This window comes from Podarcis muralis, chromosome 2 (genome assembly GCF_964188315.1).
Source record: "Podarcis muralis chromosome 2, rPodMur119.hap1.1, whole genome shotgun sequence".
NCBI lineage: Eukaryota > Metazoa > Chordata > Lepidosauria > Squamata > Lacertidae > Podarcis > Podarcis muralis.
The window spans coordinates 114193670-114215024 of record NC_135656.1 but is presented as its reverse complement, the minus strand read 5'-3'; the positions used below and the strand labels follow the sequence as shown (position 1 = coordinate 114215024).

The window sequence follows — 21355 nt, the reverse complement described above, 5'->3', positions numbered from 1 at the left end:
TGGCTCAGCTTTTTGAGAACTGATTTTGAGAACTGATTACGGGTCTCTTGAATCTTAGGGAGTGGAGGATGGGGCAGAGCCAAGCAGCAGCGGACACAGGGCAGACCTTCCACACAGCCTTCTTGCTTTCCCCTATGGGCCGGAGGGAAAGTGGGTGTGAATGAGTGGGTGGCCATGATAGGGAGAAGCATTACTTATTTAATTTACACTCCACCCTTTTTCTCCAAGGAGCTCGAGGTGGTTTGTGAGGTAGGCTAGGCTGAGAGGCAGTGGACTGGACCAGAGTCACCTAGTGAGCTTCATGGCCGAGTCGGGATTCGAACCCTGGTCTCCTAGGCTTTTGCCAACCTGGTGCTATCCAGAAGTCATTGGGCTACAACTCTCATTGGCCCCGTCACCAGGGATGTTGAGAGTTGGGGTCAAGCAACATATTGAGGGCTAAATGTGTCTTCACCCCTGTTTTAAAACAATGACCTGGGTAATCTAAAAGTTCAGGATAGTGTGTGTGTATGTGTGTGTGTGTACGTGCATAATTATAATTATTTATTGAATTTACAGTATATACCGCCCTATACCCAGAGGTCTCAGGGCGGTTCACAGAATAAAATCAAAATATAAAACCACAAGATACATAATCAAAATTAAAAGAACAACCCAATAGCCCCCACCCCCAAAAAACACATTTTTAAAGGCCATAGGATCCTCACAACATTTAAAGTAGGACAATTAACAAACCTCATTAGAAAGCCACTCATTAGAAAGACCATGATCTCAGAAATGTTTGCAGCAATATTTATTGTGTGATACACGTGATGTTGACACAAACCCCTACACTAACACACTGAAACAGAACTAAAGTACAACACTCTCCCTCCCCTCTCTTTTCCCCCAATCGCAAGATGCCCATGACTCAAGTATCTCTCCCTACATGTAACTGAACTGTGAAAAAGACCCTAAAAAAACTGTGAAAAAGACTCTTCGTGAAGACAAAATATGTACTTTTCCCCATTTGTTTTGTAGCAAAAGAAAATCTTTTATAAAAACCACAAAAAGCCAGTCTAATGTACACTAAGGTTAAATTGATTAACGTTTATTATATCTATCTACAAATAGCTAGAGTATATCTCCCAAGGAGCTCAAAGTGGCATAAAATAGTTCTCCCGTCCCCCCCTTCTATATTATCCTCACAACGACTCAGTTGAGAGTCGGTGACTGTCCCAAGATAACAGCATCGCAGAATTGCAGAGTCGGAAGGGACCCTGAGTGTCGTCCCGACTGCCAGTGGAGGCCTCATTTTGCAAGTTCAGACACCGCTGCCCAGGGAACCAGCCTCACCCTGAAGGGCTTGCAATGCACAATAAACCGATAGGACCCCCTGAGGTCAGGGAGGTGTCCAGGCGATGGGGGCAATATCTGGAAATCCCGCAGGGTGTGTGCAAGGACGTGGAAAGCCTCCATGCGCCCCAGAGTCTCCCCCAGGCAGACCCGTGCCCCACAACCGAATGGAATGAGTTGCCTCTGGGCCTCCCCCGAGGGGTCTTCCTCCAGGAACCTCTCTAGGCAAGAAGAGAAAGGTGGTGTCAGGAAGAGAGTTGCCTACCCACCGAAGCAAAAGATTCAGGGCACAGGTACCCAGGGCACTATTTGCATGGAATTTACATATGCTAATTTAAATGTCAAGGCAACATGTTTTCGCCCAGATCACCCCAGATAACTTCTTCCATTGATCTGCACCCTGCCCAAATACCATTTGTTTCCCATTCATTTATGCTCAATTCCCCTCAACTCATTCCGGTTCATGCTCTCCTCAATTATCTCTATTTAAAGCCAAAGTACAGTAATTAAAGGGATGCGGGTGGTGCTGTGGGTTAAACCACAGAGCCTAGGAGACTTGCCGATCAGAAGGTCGGCGGTTCGAATCCCCGTGACGGGGTGAGCTCCCTGCTCCTGCCAACCTAGCAGTTCGAAATCACGTCAAAGTGCAAGTAGATAAATAGGTAGTGCAAGTAGATAAATACCTCCAGCGGGAAGGTAAGCAGCATTTCCGAGCACTGCTTTGGTTCGCCAGAAGCGGCTTAGTCATGCTGGCCACATGACCCGGAAGCTGTATGCCGGCTCCCTCAGCCATTAAAGCGAGATGAGTGCTGCAACCCCAGAGTCGGCCACGACTGGACCTAATAGTCAGGGGTCCTTTTACCTTTAATTAAATTTATTGGGAACATAGAAAGCTGCCTTATACCGATATTCACTCCTAGCAATTAATCGGTATGTAGTTCAATCAAAATATGTGTCAGGTGAAAGTGCAGGTGAGCCCTTGCTTTCTCATTTTGACACACAGATCTCTCTCTCTCTCTCTCTCTCTCTCTCTCTCTCTCTCTCTCTCACACACACACACACACACACACACACACACACACACAGTGTACAATACCTGGTCTGAACTCCAGGGGGCGGTGCCACTTGCTCTCATCATGATGGGCCCCATAGAGATTAGTGATGACTGTTGTCCCCTTGGGAATGGAAAAACCAGACAAGCTTGGAGTGGAGAGAAGACAAAAAAATGAGTTAACATCTGTCATCTCACAGGAAACAGGGTCTGAGCTTCCTCTCCTCTCTGCCCTGACCACTGGACCACCTTCTCAGAGACAGCCTTGGCATCTATTGCAAACACAAAGACTCCTGTCCTGAGCACACAGCCGGGGACCACACAGAGCAGGGATGGTTGGGTGGTGAACCTGAGGCCTGGGGAACAAATGTATCTCTTGTCCGGTCCCCGGAAGTCTTCCTGGGGCTGCAGTTCCCTTTCAGCCACCCACCTCAACCTTTCACCTGCCCTGCTCTGAAAGATGTTTTTGCATGCCTGGCATATGTCCTCAAACGCTGGTCGTGCTTCCCTAGATGGAGGGTGGAGGATGGAGGGGGCTGCGACAATATGCCTAGAAAGTACTGGAAATAAGTTTTAAAAGATATATTCATAGTTTCACCCCATTTTGCCTCTGGTGCTGACAAACACGGGAATGTGACCCCCATAAGAATTCAATATTCCTGGTACAGTGCATAGCGCAAACTCCTCTGAACCTCTGAAATCCACCCCACTTCTCCTTTCTCTTCTCTCTTACATGAGGTCTGGGTTCAAAACCTCCCTCCCGCATTGGTGTCAATGGTAGCAAGGCCTCACTAGAAACAGGAAAAGCCTTGTAAGCATCAGCTTTAACAGGCCTGAGAATAATAATAATAATAATAATTTATTATTTATACCCCGCCCATCTGGCTGGGTTTCCCCAGCCACTCTGGGCGGCTTCCAACAAAACACTAAAATACAATAACTTATTAAACATTAAAAGCTTCCCTAAACAGGGCTGCTTTCAGACGTCTTCCAAAAGGCTGGTAGTTGTTTTTCTCTTTGACATCTGGTGGGAGGGCGTTCCACAGGGAGGGCGCCGCTACTGAGAAGGCCCTCAGCCTGGTTCCCTGTAACTTGGCTTCTCGCAGCGAGGGAACCACCAGAAGGCCCTCGGCGCTGGACCTCAGTGTGTAGCCATGGGAAAATTACACTGCTGGCTCTCCCCAACATCCCGCGGGACACTGACCAAGCATCATTTCCTGTTGGGGTGCATGGGATCTATGAGTTTCCTATGCTTCCCAATCCAATTTACTGCTGCTAAGGAACAGCAGGCAAAGATCTTTTCCTTTATACCTTGCTTCTGAGCTCCTCAAGGGTGTCCTTTTGGCCGTTGTAGGAAGTCGGATTAGATGGAGCTCTGATGCCACACTGCAGGTGTTTTATGTACAGTATTTTTTGCTCTATAAGATGCACTTTTCCCCTCCAAAAAAGTAAGGGGAAATGTGTGTGCGTCTTATGGAGCAAATGCAGGCGGGAGGCTCTGCTCAGCACTCCCTTTAAAGAGCCTCGAGGAAAAGCCCCCAAGAGCCACACACACACTCCGCACACTCTTTAAAGGGAGTGTGGCTCTTGGGGGAGCCTTAGCCGTGCACAGCCTCTCCCGGGTAGGGGATGAAGGCTCCCCTTACCCGGGAGAGGCTATGTGCGGCTAAGCAAGAAGCCAGGACAGCCAGCGAATCGCAGCGCAGCGATCCCACTGGCTGTCCTGGCTTCTGGGATTCAGATCCCCTCCCCTGTTTTCCTCTTCCAAAAACTAGGTGCGTCTTATAGAGCGAAAAATATGATATATACAGTAGTACCTTGGTAGTTGAACAGCGTGGCTCCCGAACAAATTGGCTCCTAAATGCTGCAAACCTGGAAGTGAGCGTTCCGGTTTGCGAACATTTTTTGGAAGCCGAGCATCTGACACAGCTTCTGATTGAGTGCAGGAAGCTCCTGCAGCCAATCAGAAGCCTCACCTTGGTTTTCGAAGCTGGGGAAGGGGGAGGAGCTCAGTCCGGGCAACTCCATCTTCTGGGGAGGACGAATGAGTAGAGGAGCTCTGTCCTAGTTTGTTGTTTTAGCAATAAATCTGAAATAATTAACAGCCAGAGTTGTCTTGCGTTTGTGGGAGAGACCAAGCCATAACATTTGGCTTCCCATATCTCCAACTCAGTTCTCCAGGTATCTACATCTGTTTGGGAACACGTTTTTAAACATCCACAACTTATGCTCATAGGAAGCAATTCACTAATCAAATTAATAGCAGCAGCAGCAGCAGCAGCAGCAGCAGCAGCAGCAGCAGCATAAAAGTGGGAGCAAGAGCTGTGCTGTTAACCCCTTCTTGACACCCTCTGTATGGCACCAGCTCAGAAGTCCACTGCATTGGCATGGATATCTATCCGCCCAGCGAATGTTCGCACATGAGAATCTACAGGTGTCAACACCAACGTGTGGCTATCCGGGGAGCGCACTGTCGGAGGTGGTCCAGCAGCGCAGCCCCCGTGGTTTCCTTCTACACATGAAGAATGTCAGGATAGGCCTTGCAGAAACTGGGTACCTTGTATCCCGGATGGTCATGTGGGGCAAAGCAAGGACTGCCGAGGGGCGCAAGCGCAAGGTCTCCAAGATGGTGGCATTCAAGAAGGGCAGGTGCTCCCGGTCACTATAGGTGGGGTCACGGCCTGTTCCCACCACGGCCATGAGCTCTTCATGGATTCGCTCCTGGATCTGGAGTGGCAGAGATAAATAAGAACAAATCAGGGTGCTGGGAGGAAGTAGAAAACATTCCCGCAAATTTAGGATCCCTATATTTTGCTATAGACCCAGGCTGACACAAGGGAAAGCAACCCTTGGGCACAGAAAGCCTCGCTACCCCACCCTGCACAAACACAGGCTGAATAACAGCATTGTAGAGTTGGGAGGGACCCCAAGCGTCATCTAGTCTAACTCCCATGACAGATGGCCATCCAACCTCTGCTCAGAAACCCCCAAGGAAGAAGGAAGAATTCCGACAAAAGAGCAGTGGCAAGGGAAATTGATGGACTATGTGGAACTGGCGAAACCGACGCATAAATTACACGACACGGACGACTGTGATTTTAAAGAAGAATGGGAACCTTTTACAAAGTACTAAAAGAAACAACAAAATGAAGTGATCTCCTTGGCAGGTTTTGAATAAACAAACACAAATTTATTATTAGTAACATAAAAGGTAAAGGGACCCCGACCATTAGGTCCAGTCGTGACCGACTCTGGGGTTGCGGAGCTCATCTCGCTTTATTGGCCGAGGGAGCTGGCATTTGTCCACAGACAGCTTCCGGGTCATGTGGCCAGCATGACTAAGCCGCTTCTGGTGAACCAGAGCAGCGCACGGAAACGTCGTTTACCTTCCCGCCGGAGCGGTACCTATTTATTTACTTGCACTTTGACGTGCTTTCGAACTGCTAGGTTGGCAGGAGCAGGGACTGAGCAATGAGAGCTCACCCCGTCGCGGGGATTCGAACCGCCGAACTTCTGATTGGCAAGTCCTAGGCTCTGTGGTTTAACCCACAGCGCCACCCGCATCCCTATTGGTAACATATAGACAGATAAATTAAGGGTCATTACAATTTTAGAATATGCAGAGAGTAACATGTGATCAAAAACCAGAGAAAGGAGCTGAGGGAAGTCTGGGATGGGGTGGGAGGGTGGGTTCTTTTCAAGGATGGGGGTGGGAAATTTAGGGGGGGATGAGGTTGATATGTTTTTGATAAATTGTTATGTTGAAATGTTTAATAATAATAAAAAGTAATTAAAAAAAAAGAAACCTCCAAGAAAGGAGAGGGAGGGAGCTACTGTGGCCTAGCGAACCACCAAGCCTGGGAAGCCACACACACACACACACATCGCTGCGTCCTACCTGTGGGCGATGCACCAAAAAGGCCACAGCCCAGTTGAGTAAAGTTGCTGTGGTCTCAGTGCCTCCGATGAGCATGTCAACAATGGCCATGTGGACGTGTTCCGGCACAAGGCCCGTCCCCTTGCACTCACTGGCCTCATGGTCATGCTGGAATTGCAGCATGTGGTCCACCATGTCCTGTCCTTCTGAGGTGCTGTGGGGCTCCTGAGAGAGAGAGCAGAAGTGGCTTAGTGCCCAAGCAAGGGAGAACTTCAAGGCAGCAATGCTTCCAAGTATCAGTTGCTGGAAACCACAAGGGGAGAGTGTTCTTGTGCTTCAGTCCTGCTTGCCATTTTCCCTCAGGCCACCATGAGAACAGGGTGCTGGACTAGGTGGGCCACTGGCCTGTTCCACCAGGCCTCTTCTAATATTCTTCAGTTCTCCCAAAATCAAAAGAGACCCCAATGCTATGACCTCTTCAGTTTCTGCTTAACCAAGACGTCGCCCACTCCTCCCCAAGGGAATCTAAGAGCCCTGACTGAATCTAATCTTCACCTCCAGCTGTCATGAAAAGCCCACCCCACGCCCCATCACTGAAATCGCCCTACCGTTTTGTCTGTTCATGTGACAGGGCCTTCTCGGTGGTGGCTCCCCATCTGTGGAATGGCCTACTTGTATTTGTTTCCCTCGTTATGAACATTCTGGAGGAATTTCAAACCTTCTCATTCAACAGAGGCATTCACTAACACAGGAATGGACAACTTGTGGCCTTTTTCATCTAACGTTGGACTTCAACTCCAATAGGTCCCAGTCAGGGCAGGTAACAGTTGATGTGATGGGAATCCAATGTAGCTCTGGAAGGCCACAAGTCCCCATCCCCCCCCAGTCCTTTACTAATGGACGGATCTTGACAATTCACCCTTCCCCACTCAGACATGAAGCTCATTGGGTGACCTTGGGCCTGTCACGATCTCCTAGCCTAGCCTACCTCACAGTGTTGTTGTGAGAAGGAACTGGGGAACCATGTGCCCCACCTTGAACTCCTTGGAAGATAAAGGCAGTATAACCCCCCTGCCCGTACGGGCCAGTCTTGACAGACTCTAGGGTTGTGCGCCCATCTCACTTAAGAGGCCGGGGGCCAGCGCTGTCCGCAGACACTTCCGGGTCACGTGGCCAGCGTGACATCGCTGCTCTGGCGAGCCAGAGCTGCACACGGAAACGCCGTTTACCTTCCCACTAGTAAGCGGTCCCTATTTATCTACTTGCACCCGGGGATGCTTTCGAACTGCTAGGTTGGCAGGCGCTGGGACCAAGCGACGGGAGCGCACCCTGCCGCGGGGATTCGAACCGCCGACCTTTCGATCGGCAAGTCCTAGGTGCTGAGGCTTTAACCCACAGCGCCACCCGCGTCCCATAAAGGCAGTATATAAAAGTAATAAACAAATAATGAACAAATAGTCCTCTGCACCATTGTCCACCCTGTTTTGGAGGGTCCCTCGGCTCTCTGGAGTTAATTTTCAGGGGGGCTGCAGGTGGGAGAGGGAAACTGGCAAAAACAAAGCCCTAACTTGCCACTCCCCTTCCATCAGCAGAAGCATCCACTGGATCAAGAGGCCTTCCTTGAGAAATAAAGAAGTTTTGGGGAATAATACATGAGGAACTTAAGAAAATGCTAAAAAAAAACCTTGATAAAAATATCCCGAAGCTTATCTGTTAGGGTTGGTAGGCAAAGACATACCACATATGAAAAAAAACAATCTTTTTATATGCAACAACAGCTGCCAGGGTAGTGATTGCTACTAAATGGAAATCTCAGGACATACCAACAAAGGAAGAGTGGATTTGTATATTAAATGAGTATATAGAATTGGCAAAATTAACTTCAATTATAAGATATCAATCAAATCAAAAGTTAAGAATGGAGTGGAAGTATTTCGAAGATTATATGTCAAAATATTGTTCTAAAAATGACATGTTAATAGGCTTAGGATAAAATATGTAAGCAATAACAAAACAAACAAAGGAAAAAAATCAGAATTTAACAAAAATAATTTATTATAGAATGCAAGGAGAAAAATGTAGAAAGAAATATACAGAAGTCGAATTGCTGTGGAGGGAAGTAGAGGGTGGGTGATGGGTTTTATAATTAAGTGTATAATTCTGCAACTGTTGTAATGTAGATATTATATTTCATGTGAGGGAATCATTGGGAATTTTGGTTATTATGTATATCTGTTAAGTTTCAATAAAGATCTTTGAATTTTATTTTATTTTTTTAAAAGGCCTTCCTTGAGCACCACTGCACCAGTTGGATTTCTACCCAACAAATGCATGATGTCATCTTCCATAGTACCTTGAAGTGCTGCTTCTCCACATTGCTGCATCAAGGGCCAATGAGTGTCCCAGTCTCCTGCTGCAGATCCCCACAAGAAGATCCCAACCTGCTCACCATCCATATCCTCACCTGGTGTTTCTTCATCACGTGCTGGACCAAGGCATCCCGGCTTTTGATGCAGGAGAGCAGGTGGCGCAAATTGGCATTGGGGAAGACCTAGGGTGTCAGGGAAGCAGAAGGTAGCTGATTTTCAGCACAAAACACCCAGAGACCCACCCGATTATTTCTCCCACTTTTGCAGAGAACCAGGCTATCTCAGCATAGCAAAGTCCAAAGCAGCCTGCTTGCTTGAGCTGTGCAGCAAAGCGCTTTGACTAGAACCAGTCAATAAACTTGCTTTAATAATAATAATAATAATAATAATAATAATAATAATAATAATAATAATAATAATAATGATGATGATGTTTGTTTGTTTATACCCTGCCCATCTGGCTTGGTTTTCCCAGCCACTCTGGACAGCTCCCAACAGAATATTAAAAACACGATAAAACATCAAACACTCCGCTAAACAGGGCTGCCTTCAGATGTCTTCTAAAAGTCGGATAGTTGTCTATTTCCTTGACACCTGATGGGAGGGCGTTTGAAATAGACTCGGAGTTGAGAATGGATTTCATGCTCTTTATTCAGCTCATAGTGGTGAGGAGGAATGGAAGTTCCCCCAGAATGTCTGCTTTATATACATTATTTGCACAACGGGCCCCACGTGATTGGCTAATTCCGGGATTCACCTGTAGGCCAATCAGGTTGCGGATTCACTTCCAACTGGAGCTGGATTGGGTGGCTCCTGTGGACTAGTCAGACTGCTGCATTCTGGACCCTATTGTTCTAGGACCAATCAGACTGCTGCATTCTGAATCCTATTCAACTCAGTACATAACAACGTTCCACAGGGCGGGCGCCACTACCGAGAAGGTCCTCTGCCTGGTTCCCTGTAACCTCACTTCTTGCAGTGAAGGAACCACCAGAAAGCCCTCAGAGCTGGACCTTAGTATCTGGGCAGAATGATGGGGTGGAGATGCTCTTTAAGAAAGTGAAATTGACCTTGGCCAAGCAAGGCAAGTTTAGGTGGCAATGGTGTTTCCCCCCTAGTTAGCCAGCTCATTGCTGCCCCTGTACCTTGAGGAAGGGCAAGGCATCCACCACCTGGACAGAGATTGCACCCCAGTTTTCCATTATCTTGTAGATGCAGTCATGCAGTTTCTCAATGGTGAAATTGTCCTGAAGTGGAGGAAAGTGCAGAGTCAGGCTGGAGACGAAGACAAATGGCAGGAGGGATGCTGGGAGAGTCAATTCATTTCCGGCAAATCTGTCAAACTCAGACTTTCTGAAGCAATATGTGACCCCAAACACAGCCTTCTTTCAAAGTACGCACCTGCCCGAATTTTGTGAGGCTGTTCTCCGACAACACAAGATTGGCAGAAATACAAATTTGGGGGGGGGGTGTGTGCAAAAGTTGCTAGCATCAAATTAGAGGAAACTGCTTGTGTAAAACTGTGTACATACATTAGTAAAAACTGTGTATGAAAAGATAAATAGGTTTGAAGGCAAATCTAAAAAAATGTAGTATAAAAGGTAAAGGGACCCCTGACCATTAGGTCCAGTCACGGACGACTCTGGGGTTGTGGCGCTCATCTAGCTTTATTGGCCGAGGGAGCCAGCGTATAGCTTCCGGGTCATGTGGCCAGCATGACTAAGCTGCTTCTGGCAAACCAGAGCAGCGCACGGAAATGCCGTTTACCTTCCCGCCGGAGCGGTACCTATTTATCTACTTGCACTTTGACGTGCTTTCGAACTGCTAGGTTGGCAGGAGCAGGGACCGAGCAACGGGAACTCACCCCGTCACAGGGATTTGAACCGCCGACCTTCTGATCGGCAAGTCCTAGGCTCTGTGGTTTAACCCACAGCGCCCCCCGCGTCCCTATTGGTAACATATAGACAGATAAATTAAGGGTCATTACAATTTTAGAATATGCAGAGAGTAACATGTGATCAAAAACCAGAGAGAGGAGCTGAGGGAAGTCCGGGAGGGGGTGGGAGGGTGGGTTCTTTTCAAGGATGGGGGTGGGAAATTTAGGGGGGGGGATGAGGTTGATATGATTTTGATAAATTGTTATGTTGAAATGTTTAATAATAATAAAAATTATAAAAAAGAAATCTCCAAGAAAGGAGAGAGGGGGGAGTTACTATGGCCTAGCGAACTGCTAGGTGGGCAGGAGCAGGGACTGAGCAACGGGAACTCACATGTCGCAGGGATTCGAACTGCCGACCTTCTGATCGGCAAGCCCCAGGTTCTGTGGTTTAGATCCCTTTATAGTACGAACACTGACAACTGGGAAACACTGACCTGCGAGCGCTCTAGTTGGAGAACAGCCTTTACCAAAGGTGTCCTGGGCTTTGAAGACACTCGAACTCAGGACGCAAGGGATAAATGTGCTAAGAGGAAGGAACACTTGGCAAATCCACACTGTGATCAACTCCCGCCCGGAAACCAATATTCCCACTGTGGAAGGACGTGTGGGTCCAGAATTGGCCTCCACAGTCACTTACGGACTCATTGTTAAAACCGTGTTTATGGAAGACAATCTTACTCAGCTACAAGGGATCGCCGAAGAAGAAGAAAGTGACATTTGCACTAAAATTCTGCCTGAAATTCGTGGGGTTTTTAAAAAAATAAAAAATAAAATGAAAATTGCTGCAAAATGTAGAAAACTGAATTTAAAATTAGGGGGGGGGGGGGTGAGAAATTGAGAGGAGTAGAACTGACAACTCCTTCCATCCCTAGTCGGAGCAGATAGCCATGAGAAAAGGTGATTTAACAAGAAGGGGAGTCTAATGACAACGGTGGTATTTCCTGCCATTATAGTCAAACCTCAGTTGTTGAACATAATCCGTTCCGGAAGAACGTTCAGCTTCCGGGAAGATGATCAACAACCAAGGCACAGCTTCCCAAAAGCATTCAAAAATCGGAGCATTTACTTCCGAGTTTTCGACGTTCAGGAACCGAAACGTTCCAAAACAGAGGCGTTCAGGATCCGAGATTTGACTGTACACCTTATGACTCAGCAATAGGGATAGGGACAAATTTGGAACTGTACACATTTTGCTGCAGTGACCTAATTTGCTTTGTTACCTAAACATGAACTGAAATGCAGCTGCCCTTGCAAAATTTTGTGGCGCGTTTCTCCAGATAAATGAGGTGTACAAAAATGCAGTTTAGTGGGAAAGCAATGATAACAACAACAACAACAACAACAATTTATTATTTACACCCCACCCATCCATGTACATCCATGAAAATAGCACACAGTGAGAACAGGATACCTGGACTAAGAAGGTCCAGGCTCTTCTTAAATTTGTATGTGTATATTAAGGGGAAATTAAGGGGACGTGGGTGTATTAGGGAATCACCCACTAAAATACTACTACTACTACTACTACTAATAATAATAATAATAAATTTTATTTATATACCGCCCTCCCCAGCCGAAGCCGGGCTCAGGGTGGCTAACAACAATAAAACAGTACAAAAGTACAGCATAAACAACACTCTAAAATCATTCATTATAAAATTAATTCAAAACAGATTAATGGCAACCATTGGGCCAGAGCTCCGCGAAGATTGCCGAGGGAGGGAGTCAGGCTGTGCCCTGGCCAAAGGCCTGGGGGAACAGCTCTGTCTTGCAGGCCCTGCGGAAAGATGTCAAGTCCCGCAGGGCCCTGGTCTCTTGTGACAGAGCGTTCCACCAGATCGGAGCCACAGCCGAAAAAGCCCTGGCTCTAGTTGAATTCTCCTGGGGACTTCTCTGGATTTTGCATTGCAGTTCTTGGGGCAAGTAATGTGCAAGAGTGCACATGCTAGCATAAGATGTGCATAAAATACATGAATCGGTGAAAATGACAGACAAAAATGTTTTATATTAGGGCGAAATGCATTGCAAAAATGGGTAAATTAGGCGCCCACTCAAATGTCATTGAATTTTCATGAGGACATTTTAAGAGAGAAATTGCAAACTGATGTGCACTTACAGAGATCTGAACTTGAGAACGGGAAAAGGAGAAACTGAGGGGGACTGAAGTGGACAAATGCCTCCGTTCCTACTCACCAAAGGGCCGAACAAGACGCTGCAGATGACCCCACAGGCTTGCAGAGAGAAATCCTTAGCCAAATCCACAGGTTTGCCCCCATAACCATGGAAAGCCTGAGAAAACCAGAAGAGGAAAAGGCTTCCCTTAGAACATGTAGCATCATCTGGGCGGTAGAGATTGGTCATAATATAGACATGGAAACATGAGAACGATTGTGGAATTTGGTTATAAAATTTACAGCATGTTATGGTTTCTGAGAAAATTATACAAAAATGACATATTGTTGGTATCTAACACAAAGTGAACTGGCAAAAATGGATATATCTAAATCAAACAAGCGTTGTAAATGTAAAGAGAAAGAAGGTTCTTTTTATCATATGTGGTGGTCTTGTAGTAAGGTTAAAGCTTTCTGGGAAATGATATATAATGAATTGAAAAAGATGTTCAAAGTAAATTTTATTTTATTTTATTTTTTAAAAAGAAACTTTTCTCTGGGGAGTTATAGGGACAGAACTACCTAAACTGTATAGAAACTTATTTATGTATGCTACTACAGCAGCAAGAATGCTACTTGCCCCAAAATGGAAAGAAGCAGAAGTCCCAGTAAAGGAAGAATGGAATATGCAGAAATGGTAAAACTGACCAGAAGTTGCTGCAGGCACCTCCTCCCTCCCTCCTCCTGGCTTCTCCCCGCCCTGCCTAGAGAAGGAAGGGGATTGGGCTTTGTTGGTGCCAGCAGCAGCAGCGCTTCAGCGGCCGCCATTTTAAGCAGCCCCTCTCCAGAGCCCTTTCATGCGCCGCTCATTGTCCCTCCGCCGCCACCAGCCCCTGCTGCTTGCAAGACACAGGTAAGCAGCCACCGGGGCTCGTCCGGTGCTGTGAAGAATGGAGGGGAGAGTCGTGGGGGGTGGCTTATAGTCCAGTCCCCCACAAGGTCGGAGGGACAGTGGACCGGCCCCCTGCTGAAAAGGTTTGCTGACCCCTGCTCAGGACTCTCCCCTCTCCTTAGAGAGTGATGATGCTTTTCGCTTGCCTGGAGGTGCACCCAGAAACCCCTGACTTTTGGATGGCTGAAGCGCAGCCCACCATACAAAGTTCGTCTCTGTTGCTCAGCCCACGTTTGCTGCTGGCTCCGCCCACCAACGGCATGTGACCCGCAGTGCTACCCTCAGTCTGAAAAAGGTTCCCTACCCCTGACCATAGCTGTCAACTTACAGATTTGAAAATAAGGGATCAGCAGCCAAAATAAGGGATTTTAGTCAACCATCTCCTTTCCTTTCCCCCATAACAGTCAATCGAAGGAGCCTCCAAAACAAATCCAAAAGCCCCCCCCCCGAGATCGCCGCCCGCCATTGTACTCAACCAGTTCCCTTCCTTTTCCCCCACCATGTGCCCCTGCTCCAGACAGACCTTTTCCCTGGCAAGGGTGAGTGGGCCATCGATGACGCATCCATCTGATTCCGAGCACAGGTATGTTTAACTTATGAGCCCCTCCGAGCCAAAGGCAGAAAGCCCAGCCAGCAGCCAAACGAAGCTTTAAGTGGTGGTTCCCACAGCGCAGCAACCCAGCAAAGGGGATGCAGCAAGGAAAACCACCGTCACTTCTCCGCTGGCAAGCGCTGAGCAAAGGCGAGTCCCCAGGCAACGCGGCCGGGCTCAAGGCATGCAAACTCCATCCCCCAGTCGTTCTTAGACTCCTTATTGAGTGAGCAACGCAGCCAAGCAACACAGTTGGAGCCTCCCTCCTCCCTGGCCGGCAGCGAGGGAGGGAGAGGAGCTGCTTCCTTTGAAACCTGGGAAATTTAAGGGACATCATCAATAAGGGACAGCAGTGGGAAACGGCGCTGGGATAAGGGAGTTTCCCGCCGAATAAGGGATGGTTGACAGCTATGCCCCTGACATAAAGTAAAACGACATGGTTCTGGGTTTTATTGCCCAGGCTAGAGGTTCCACATTTTTTTGTTTTTTTAAAAGGGGAGGGGAAGTTCTGTTGCACAAGCGGAAGTCCTGGCCCCGGAGAGACGGCTTCACAAGATGCACAAGCCGCCCATCCTGATCAGTCGGTGGCGTTTGCAGCATCTCACCTTGCAGAGCTGACGAGCCTGGCTCTGGACAATCTGCTCCATGTTTCCTCGCAGGCAGCGCTGGAAAGCTACGTGGGCCATTTTTCTCTGCAGACGCCAGGTCGGCGTATAGTTGCCCAAGGAGAGGTCCTTGCCTCCCAACGAAACAAGGTCTGCTGCAGGGCGAGAAGTAGGAGGGAGAGAAGGAATGCTTCCAGACTGCTGCTCTTTCCCGGGGGGTGGGGCGGAATGCAATCACACACCAGCAAATTGTGATGGAAACCGGAACAGAAACCGGAGTTCGTTCATTGGTCCCATTGCCAGAAGGGAAATCAATTAAGCCAGGATTTGCTGTTGTTGCTTACAGTCTGCAAATGATACAGAATTTATTTGTTTCCCCTCCCGATTTCCATTGCCTGTGCACTGAAATGATTGGGATGGAACAATGTAATGTCAACGATGAACTGTATACATTGTTGGAATCTCCGCTCGGCCAAGCTGATAAAGTCTCATCTTACTTCGGCCGAGCCTTCGAATTGCCTCCCGACGTATAACGACCTCAAGCCTTTGATGAGGCTCGAAGGCACATTCTATTCAGCAGAGTTCCCAGTACAGGGAAGGGACGAGAGGTTTGGGCTACATGCTATGCTTTATTTCTTACTACGCAGACAGCAAAGAAATATACATCCTCTGTCTACGAAAGCAGAGAGCAACTGAACAAAGGAACAAAGGAACAAAGGAAACAGGAAACCACTAACGTCACACCCCGTCTCCCTTCCCATGAGACTGGAAGGTCTCTGGAATGTAAACAGAGTCCTGTGACTCCAAGCAGCTGCTCAGTGAGAAACAGAAACTAACATACATGACATATTTTGGTTTTGGCAGAAGACAAGCTGCAGCAGAAGGGAAACAGGTCTACATGCAGCAAAGAACAAGACAGAATGGAATATGGATCCTGTTTTCACCCCTATTTGGAATCGGGCCCTGAGCTGCTTCTCCTGCTGCTGCTCCTCTCTCCCAGCTCCCTATTTTACAACTACTTGTAATATTAAAATGTTTTCATTCACCCAGGCAAAAATACGCAAGGAGGGTGGCAAAATAGTGCCAGAGAAAGGGGAGGAATTGCTCTGCCTGTTGGGAAAAAACAATTCAGGGAGAAGGAAGAACACATATTCAGAAATGGAGTCACTGCCATGGTAGGCATGAAAGAAAATTACCTCAGTGGTATTTGCTATGAAAAGTGTTTGATTGTGGGAGAATCAACATAATGTAACCACTATGTAGATCAAGGCCATTAGGGTCAACCTGAAGCCCACAGTTTACACAAAGCTTCCCAGTCAAAACACAGTTTGATTGGCACTTCCTGTTTCCAAGTGAAGGCAGCCATTTTGATTTGCCACCACTACTAGGCACCTAAAACTGGCTCCAGGAAGGTGCATGAGGGGGTATGGTAGAGGGATTTCCTTGCCAATGTTTGTCACGATTCTGCTTTCACATGGGAACAGGAAGTGAGGGCTTTGTGTTGCTCTAGTCCAGGCCTTCCTTGACTCTATGGTCAGGTTCAGATGTAACAATAAACCATGGCTTGCCGTTGCAAGCATGAGCCAAATCTCTCCCTCTGCCCTTATCCCTACAAGAAAAGGGAATTGAAAGTTTGCAATTTTGAATAAACTGTAGTTTCTCATTATCTCCAACTGAGGAGACTAAGTTCTTTTCTGACTGTGATTAGTGAGCAAACTAGGCTAATGAACCAAGGATTGATCCGTGTTTGCTTAAGCAGTCATGGCTGGTTGTTACGTTTCAACCAGGGTTATGTGTATATCTTCCCATTCAACCAGGTTACAATTACCAAGAAATCCATGAGGCCGTCCTGCAAAATCAGACCATTTCCGCAGCAGCGCCTCCCGAATCAGATCCGTGCTGTTCAGAACCACCATGTCTAAGAAGAAGAAAAATAAATTCAAAAGTTGCTTATATAATAATAAGAATAATAATAAATTTTTATTTATACCTCGCCCTTCCCGGTTTAAAAACCGGGCTCAGGGCGGCTAACAGGAAATATAAAACATTGATTAAAATGTGACTTAAAAACAGCATAAAATACAACATAAGATACAACATAAAATGCAGCATCAGTATCAATAAAATTCAAAAATTCAGGGGTCATTTTTTGGGGGGACCCAGTTAAAAGGTAAAGGTACCCCTGCCCGTACGGGCCAGTCTTGCCAGACTCTAGGGTTGTGCGCCCATCTCACTCTATAGGCCGGGAGCCAGCGCTGTCCGCAGACACTTCCGGGTCACGTGGTCAGCGTGACAAAGCTGCATCTGGCGAGCCAGAGCCGCACACGGAACACTGTTTACCTTCCCGCTAGTAAGCGGTCCCTATTTATCTACTTGCACCCGAAGGTGCTTTCGAACTGCTAGGTTGGCAGGCGCTGGGACCGAACAACGGGAGCGCACCCCGCCGCAGGGATTCGAACCGCTGACCTTTCGATTGGCAAGTCCTAGGCACTGAGGCTTTAACCCACAGCGCCACCTGCGTCCCTGGGGGACCCAGTTAGCAGACATCAAATGATCACCAGGGCTAACTGGCCAAGTTGGTCCTACTAGGGCCAGCAAGGAGACCAGGGAAGAATTTAAATGTGGGGTCCCAGAAAGGGTTTCTTTATAGAAGGGGAAAGGGGAGTGTGGGGAAGGTTTCTGCTTTGGTCTTGGTGTGGCAGTTGCAGACAAGGACCCGGGAGACCAGGGTTCAAGACCCCACTTGCCCATGAATATACATCAATATACAGTCTCTATCAGATATTTCCATTTTTTATATACATTTTATAGGGACCCCAGACATTTTAGATCATTCCTAATTCCATTTCAGATCATTTAGTAATACGTTTAAACTTTACATATGAAGAAACCAAGCGATTCGTTTCAGTAACTATCAGAAGTCTGCTTTTGGTTTTTCCGCCTCGTGTGTAAACTTGACTCCCTGTTCCACTGGGCTGATGATGATCAAAACTTAACCGCGACTAGAATCCAATGAATGTTGGTGCATTGGCCAGTTTAAGGCATGGGATGCCCTTATGTTTTTATTGCGTCATCAGATTTAACTCCGGGGAGACCCCTCCCGCTTTCTCTAGCGCAGACAGGTTCTTGTTGGACTCCATTTCCCATCAGTCCCCACCTGAACAGCCAATGGACAGGGGGTGATGGGAGTGGGAGTCCTGTAACGTTTGGAGATCCGCAGTTTCCCCGTCCCGGATCTAGCGCCTGATCCGCATTCCCAACCGGCAGAGCCACTGAAAAACTAGGCTAGGCAAGTAGTAGATCAAAAAATCAAATCCCTGCCTTCTCTTCTGATAAAAGGATCCCACCTCGCCTGAAACCGCGGGAAGCCACTGTTAAGGCAGAATGGACAGTTCCACCAAAGTTCAAAGCGAAACAAAACAAGGAATTATTACTTAATTTGCCATCAAGATCATTTAGCCAGTCAGAAGACGCATCTCTCACGCTATGCTAATGAGGCTAATATTTTATTTTAGTTTTTAAAAAACAGCACCCATTTCCAAACAAACATGCAAGCGCAGGAATTATACCTGCTTAAACACTGGCCGTGATTTTATTTGCCAGCACATGGGAAGGCTGAGATCTAAATAGGGAATTATTGGAGCAATTTGGGATCGCTGAAATCAACAGCCGTGCTATGGAATGGAGAAGCGTACCCAGGCACCTTAAATAACTGCAGAGGGGCAGCTGGATTCTGAAGGGCATGTGGTTAAAAAAAACAAACAAGGAAGAGGGTTTTGTGACACATTAAAGGACTTTACACATCCATGACACCATAACCTTTTGTTAACTCAGACCCACTTTGTAAGATGCAGCTGTCTGTCATCAGATTCACCAGCCGAAGCAGACAGTCACCCATGAAAGTTTATGCTATAATAAATCAGTCCTTTATGGTGCCACAAGGCTCTTTGTTATTTTGTGGTCTGGTGACTTAAAGGAGAACTAGGAATCTCAGACATGGGTATTGATTATACACCCTTAGATGGTTCAGTTTTCTTTACATTTTTTTTAAAAAAGGATGTATTTTTTGACTTTTTTACGTGACACTGAATTTTAAATAATTACTGTATATATGTATATAGCCAATTCTAGGCTAAGCAGCTTCGTTTATTTAATTACTGTTCAGGGTAATTAGGAAGCTGTGAACTAGAGGAGGGATCTAGAGTATCTCTTTTGTGTGCAGAAGATTCCAGGTTCAAGTTCTGGCATTTTTAGACAGAGCTGAGAAGATTCCTTATCCAGAAACTCAGGACAGGCACTGCCAACAACTAAAGGGAAGTTTGAAATGTTTGATATTTTATCACTTTATTATTATTATTATTATTATTATTATTATTCTGTTGGGAGCCACCCAGAGTGGCTGGGGAAACCCAGACAGATGGGCAGTGCAAATTATTATTATTATTATTATTATTATTATTATTATTAATTACAATACTGAGGAAGAGAGACCAATAGTATGACTTGGTTTATGGGGGCTTGCTGTGTCTCTATATATCAGGGAAATGAGGGAGGAATAATTAGCTTTTTCTGTTCAGAAAAAGGACCCTAATGCAAACATTTATGGGTGGTATGCAACATCGGTCACACTTCAAGCAGAGCTTTGGAAATTAATAAAGTCTAACATTGGATAGTTCCTCATTTTTGTAGAATTTAATAGTTGAAATGCCACTTCTCTGTATTATTCAAAAGGTGACATGCAAAATAAGAATGAAAAAGCCAAGACTTTAATAATGTTTTTTTTTAAAAAAAAATAATGTACTTCAAAAGACCCTGATACACTAAAGGACACTTAAGGTTCTTCCATTCGTTCTGTGATTTCCAGACATCTAAGAGGTGTCTCCCCCTCCCCCTTTTGTCCTGCCACTTTTCCCGGGAAAACCCACTGTTCACTGCTGAATTTTAACAAACGCCAATCAAGTTTTGATGTATGTTCTAATTACTATTACTTTTTCTTTTTAAAAAAATAACACTTTTGCATTATCGTAATAACCTTTGTGTGTAATTTTGTCATTTATGACCATGTATAAATGTATTGGCTATTAAAAAAAATATCAAAGGCAACAGTGGCGAGTAGAAAAAGAAACATGATCTTCTAAAAAGTTAAAATGCAGATGCAAGAAAATAACCAAATACTAACAAAAAAATTATTGCATTTTTTTTTAAAAAAAGAATTACTATTTTGAATCATTGCAATATCCTTTTGTGCACAAGATCTTCATTTGTGCATATAAATATACACTTTTCCTAGTAAATTTTATAAAGAGAGAATTGACAACCATAAAAGTGGGCAAACAAATGTGATATTCTAAAAAGTTAAAACGCAGAAGCAAGGCAATAACTGAAATACTAACAGACAAACGATTATACACACATATATTTTTAAAACTGCTATTTTAGGCAATCGTAATGTCCTTTTATGCGCAAAATCTTCATTTGCGTGTACAAATAAACATTTTAGCTGGTAAATTTTATAAAGAGAGAACTAGCAACCATTGAAGCAGGGAGGGGAGTCCTCTTCTAAAAATGAAAATGCACACAAGAATACCCCCCACACACCAAAAAAAACCACCCCAAACTACAGTAAGAACCATTCACACTTCCGTTTGTCCTGTGATTGATAGGCAGAGGTCTGAGAGATTTGTCAGTTGTCTCACCACTTTCCCTGAGAAAACCCACTGTTTACCGCTGAATCGGAACAAAAGCCAATTTGCAGAAAACCCAACCGAAGTTTCTTCTGATTCAGCAGTAAACAGCGGGGTGGGTGGGTGTTTTTCCCCTGGGACGAAAGAAAAACCTCTCAGACTCAGGGGACAAACAAACGTGGCTGAGTCCTAAGACAATAAAATGGCAAAACAATGTAAAATTGTGACTAAGCTATCCAATGCCTTAGTGATGAAGTTTTTGCTCTGGTTTACCTTTGCTGCCAAGGCGAAGGCGGAAGATGGAGCCATATTGCCGAGCCAAGTCATGGAAGTGGATGGGAAGGTCAGGATGGAACAGGTGGAGGAGATTGCCAACGAAGGGCAAGGCCCGAGGCCCGGGCAGCCTCCCCGAGTTCTTCGGAAAGCCGAACCCCCCATGCCGCCTTGTCAGCAGGGCTAGAACCAGCAGGAGGAGAACGAGGAGCGCAGCAGTTAGCATTTTTAAATGGGTTCAGGAACCCCATCCTGGTGCATATATAGCCAGGGACATTCATGGTTGGAGGTGGGGCAGGCAGGGAGAGCAAAGCCAAGCACCTCCCAGAACAACACTCTCCACCCCCAGGCTTCAAACCCACCAAGGAGAAACTTCTGCTGTCCATGGGTGGCACAGTTTTCGGCCAAGGAGAAAACGCAGTCAAGGAGAGCGGTTGTGTAACTTAGTGGGAGTTGTGACGTACATAATTTTGGTCCTGTGCGCAGGGAATCGTAACTGTGTTTTCCCTGCAGGAATATTTTTTGTGGCTTTCTAAAAGAGAAATGGGGGTGGGGGTTGTTTTTTTG

At 46.2% G+C, this 21355-nt stretch overlaps 1 protein-coding gene across 1 annotated transcript; it reads right to left on the bottom strand.

Annotated features, from left to right (window-relative positions):
* Positions 1 to 778: 778 nt before the first annotated feature.
* Positions 779 to 21038, bottom strand: CYP21A2 (cytochrome P450 family 21 subfamily A member 2). Its single transcript, XM_028720315.2, has 10 exons — positions 20789 to 21038; positions 16660 to 16749; positions 14832 to 14986; positions 12765 to 12860; positions 9778 to 9879; positions 8728 to 8814; positions 6285 to 6488; positions 4944 to 5113; positions 2432 to 2535; positions 779 to 1556 (listed from the first exon to the last, which is right to left on the bottom strand). The coding sequence occupies exons 1-10, from the start codon at positions 21012 to 21014 to the stop codon at positions 1291 to 1293; spliced, it is 1500 nt and encodes a 499-aa protein (XP_028576148.2). The 5' UTR covers positions 21015 to 21038; the 3' UTR covers positions 779 to 1290.
* Between the last annotated feature and the right edge of the window lie 317 nt (positions 21039 to 21355).

What these genes read in the sequence shown, in the direction of transcription:
- CYP21A2 (XM_028720315.2), bottom strand. Translation starts at nt 21,014, where the DNA reads ATGCTAACTGCTGCGCTCCTCGTTCTCCTCCTGCTGGTTCTAGCCCTG. An exon ending in ACGGCCTCATGGATTTCTTG is followed by an intron (nt 14,987 to 16,659) that starts GTAATTGTAACC and finishes CTCGCCCTGCAG; the next exon opens with CAGACCTTGTTTCGTTGGGA. An exon ending in TTTTGGTGCATCGCCCACAG is followed by an intron (nt 5,114 to 6,284) that starts GTAGGACGCAGC and finishes CTGCCACTCCAG; the next exon opens with ATCCAGGAGCGAATCCATGA.